Source organism: Ceratina calcarata, unplaced genomic scaffold, assembly GCF_001652005.2.
Source record: "Ceratina calcarata isolate Rehan_Ccalc_2016 unplaced genomic scaffold, ASM165200v1 scaffold35.2, whole genome shotgun sequence".
NCBI classification, from domain to species: Eukaryota; Metazoa; Arthropoda; class Insecta; order Hymenoptera; family Apidae; genus Ceratina; species Ceratina calcarata.
In genome coordinates, this window is record NW_017157934.1 from 338,404 (window position 1) to 342,036 (window position 3,633).

The following is a 3,633-nucleotide window of genomic DNA, read 5'->3' on the forward strand; positions in this document are numbered from 1 at the left end:
CTGATATTCATTAAGATATTAAATGCCAATTACTTTTATTCTTACTTCAAATGCAAAATATGGTGTGCACTAATGAAAATAAAGTAATACAAGTGTTACAAAATTTGAAAAGTACTAATTTCGAATCAAGTATAACGTTGATAATATCAACGTTCTACGGTTACCTATTACCTATCGTGCTGGAAAAAAGCATCGGCACCGGCATCGGTGAGCCTGAAGGTCGGTACACTCCGGAACAGTCATTCTGTGGAATTTCATAAATCTACCTTGCCAGTTCGAGCCCTCTTGGGCCCTTTTTTCGGGCCGCGCGTTAACACAGGCGTTGCCACTCTTTAGTAATCTCTCCTCGGTGATATCACGAATGCACACGTAACGTGCAGTAATATCCGAACGTTCGACGTTGATTATCGTTGGTCGATACTGTGGCAGTTGTCTGTCAAATTGGCTGTTGGTATTCTCCATGTTTTTCGATTGTAATTGTTTAACAGTATAAACAAAAGCAGAGAATTCGTCTTCTTTCAATACGGACAGACTTTGAAACTTTAGATATACATATTGTACACATAGAGATTCGACGATTTGGAGCGTGAGCAATGCTGTTCATGAATCATGCAGGCAGACACAAATTGGAAACAATTGTGTATACTCGGCGCCAGACAGATTCGTTTTTTTCCCTGTCGGTTCTCGAAATCTAATTGAATCTCATGGAGGTAATAACGCTAGACTCTTCGTACTGGCTATAGAGTGCAGACGACGCGGTTCGTACAAGTACCGCGCGTAAATCACTAATTACTGCAATTACGTATACACGAATTCGCCGGCGGCTACTTCGTCTCCGAGGACGAGCTCGTTAAGGAAATTAATCTTTACCTGGCCTGGTTGAATCTCGCGACAGCAGCTCTCCGGTACGCTTAGACCCTGATTTCCCCAATCCCTCCAGCCGTTTACACCGCAGCAGTGAAGCTGAAATCGTACAAAGAAATACAAATCAGACGGCTGAGATTTGTCGTAGATCGGAAAGTGTTCCTCGTTCGAACGTTTGATTACCGTCGATTGCGTCGTGTCCCAAGCTTCCCTGACTATTCTGCGGCTATCGTATACTCTCATCGAGCTCGTCATTTCCCTCTCGAGCGTGCCCACCAGTTTTTCGCGGAAAACGTACGCGAGCACGCCTCCGATTAACATCGTCACGAACAGAAGGAACATGATGATGCAATACTGGAATATATTTTTAAGAGTCAGAGCGAGGTAGCTGCCTTTTTTTAAGGATTTAAAAAAAGATTTACCGTGAGAAGCATGCATTTGACTTCCCGGGATGCACCGATGCAACCGAAGAACGATACGATTGCGACGACGATACCACCGGCCAATAGAATGTAAGTGGCTCCTGTTAGCAAGTCGTTGCCCACTAGCTCGCCTATCCATGGTACTTTATCTAACAGGGCCCACGCTGCAAGCCCAACTATCGCGATTCCACCGATCTGAAAATATAATTTCACTTTAATTCCATTTCTCTGGGGGTCGCAGCGACAATTCAAATGTGTTTTATACTTACAAAGATTACGAAGTTAACGAAGAACAGAGCGTACTTCATACAGCGGCCGCAGCCGTCCATTTCCGTGCCGTACCCCATCCTTTCTTACTTCTTCTTCTTCTTCTGCGAACATGATCAAACAAGTAAGGTAAATAAAAATCGGCAAATAATGTCAGACTGTGAACGCTAACTTCCAAGACAAACACATAAAGATATCAAGTTGGCGCACGTGAAACGCAGCAGCGTTAAAAAAAGTTATGGACTTTGAGTAATGAAATTACTTAATTGTTTAGGAATATATAAAACTAACTAATAAATAATTTTCATGGAAGATGGAATAAGATATCTGCGTAAATCATACATCAATTCACATATCCCATCGACATCCTAGACGAATATGTAGTGAAATTGTTAGATGACACTGTTAACACACGATTAGATAAACGTTTTCGAAATATTCCTGACGAAAGTCTTGGAATGCTGTTTCACGAACGCAACAGCAATTCCAGATCCATATAAGCGCGTCGTACGTGTAATCCTTGTCGTTATAATTCCCGAGGACGCGCTCCAACGTTGCCTGGTCGATTTAGTAATTATTTCCGCGCTGATGTCACGGAACGCAGAAAAGATTCTTTCATGATCCAACGGTGTCCGTAGATCGACCTCAATTTTTTCTTCCGCCGGCCCACATTATTACAACTTCAAGCAATTTACCGTGATTATGCCATCGCGAACAGACCACTTTTCATTTTTATCGTCGAATCAGTTTCCAAACTTCGATCAGTAACGCGCGGGATCAAAGATGTTCGTTGAACTCATAGATCAATACGGAACCATAGTTTGAATCATATTCGAAGGTCGTGGAAATCTTGAAAGTGAAACTGTTTTCATGTAAAAAATAGCCAAGAATCGATGTGCTTATGGTTATTATGTGCCGAACGTTCGCGGCACGACCCTTGAACTTTCTTATAGGTCGACATCTATCATGATTTTTCATGTGAACTCAGCAATTTTCCAGAGATCTTATGTCAGACACAAGTCATAGCTATATCTCGAAAAATTATCAACAACTTTCCCTTTATTTAATAACATTAAAGAAGTCGGAAGTTCAGCAACTAAGACTGTCAATCATAGTTACCGAACAGCCTTTCAACGATTCCTATCAATCCCTTATCACTTACAAGTGATCGAAAAGTAGCGATCTGTCTACAAAACAGACCGTCGATAGGAAAAAATCTGTAAACAGCTAAGCGCGTCATGGTTTCAAGATCGCCGTCGACAGCATGAGTAACATTCAGCTCGATTGTTTTACGAATCACGCACGACCGCTCCATAAATTATAACACACGGATCTCCTTTACGTGACGTAAGAGATCGTGATTGATTCACTTTGCATGTCGTGACAATAAAGTTCTCCCAGACACTAGTCATATCGCTCTTAGGTTTATTTTACCACCTGCCATTCGCGATGAGTGATGACCTTCGCGCAGATGGGGCCGCGATCCTTTAAAGTGAGGCCGAAGGAAGTGGGTCATATGGCTCTTCTGGCTAGTATTATACATACATACATACATACATACATACATACATACATACATACATATATACATATGTACGTACATTGTTATGTTTATAGACACGCAGATATGGTATTTAAGAAGCTGACTAGACAGTATCTTATGCGAGTCGGTTCGAAAGTGCACCTGGAATCTATTGCATTCGAAGCATGCACTTAAGGAGAATGGCAAGCCTGACTACTAACGATTAAAGCATACAGTGACTCAGACGGTTGCTCAAATATTTCGTATGTTGCTAATAACGTAAGGATGTTTGGGCTATAAGTCAAACTTCAAGTTTTAAAAATAAATAGATTATTCCATAGTAAAATCATGTATAAATTTTTATGGAGATTCACGAGCTTGCTTCAGAGTTATAGTAATTTAAAATTAACATGTGTTCCTATGGAGATTAGCAATATACAGCAGTATTGTTAGGTTCATTGATTAAAAAAGTGTAGGAAAAATAATGTCAGGCTTCTGAAACTTTTTATGCCCATGAATAATTATATAAGGAACATGATGCATCGAAAATACTGAGTG

The 3,633-nt window shown here is 40.7% G+C and overlaps 1 protein-coding gene across 2 annotated transcripts in view; it reads right to left on the reverse strand.

The window, feature by feature from the left end:
* Tsp74F (Tetraspanin 74F) overlaps positions 1–3,633 on the reverse strand; it is a 10,164-nt gene that overhangs the window by 2,194 nt on the left and 4,337 nt on the right. For both annotated transcript variants that reach the window (XM_018025061.2, XM_018025060.2), the window contains exons 2-5: positions 1,556–1,657; positions 1,287–1,481; positions 1,048–1,218; positions 871–963 (exon numbers count right to left, since the gene is read on the reverse strand). In XM_018025061.2, the coding sequence (XP_017880550.1) occupies positions 871–963; positions 1,048–1,218; positions 1,287–1,481; positions 1,556–1,633 (537 nt within the window). In that variant the 5' untranslated portion in view covers positions 1,634–1,657. The remainder of the gene's footprint in view (positions 1–870; positions 964–1,047; positions 1,219–1,286; positions 1,482–1,555; positions 1,658–3,633) is intronic.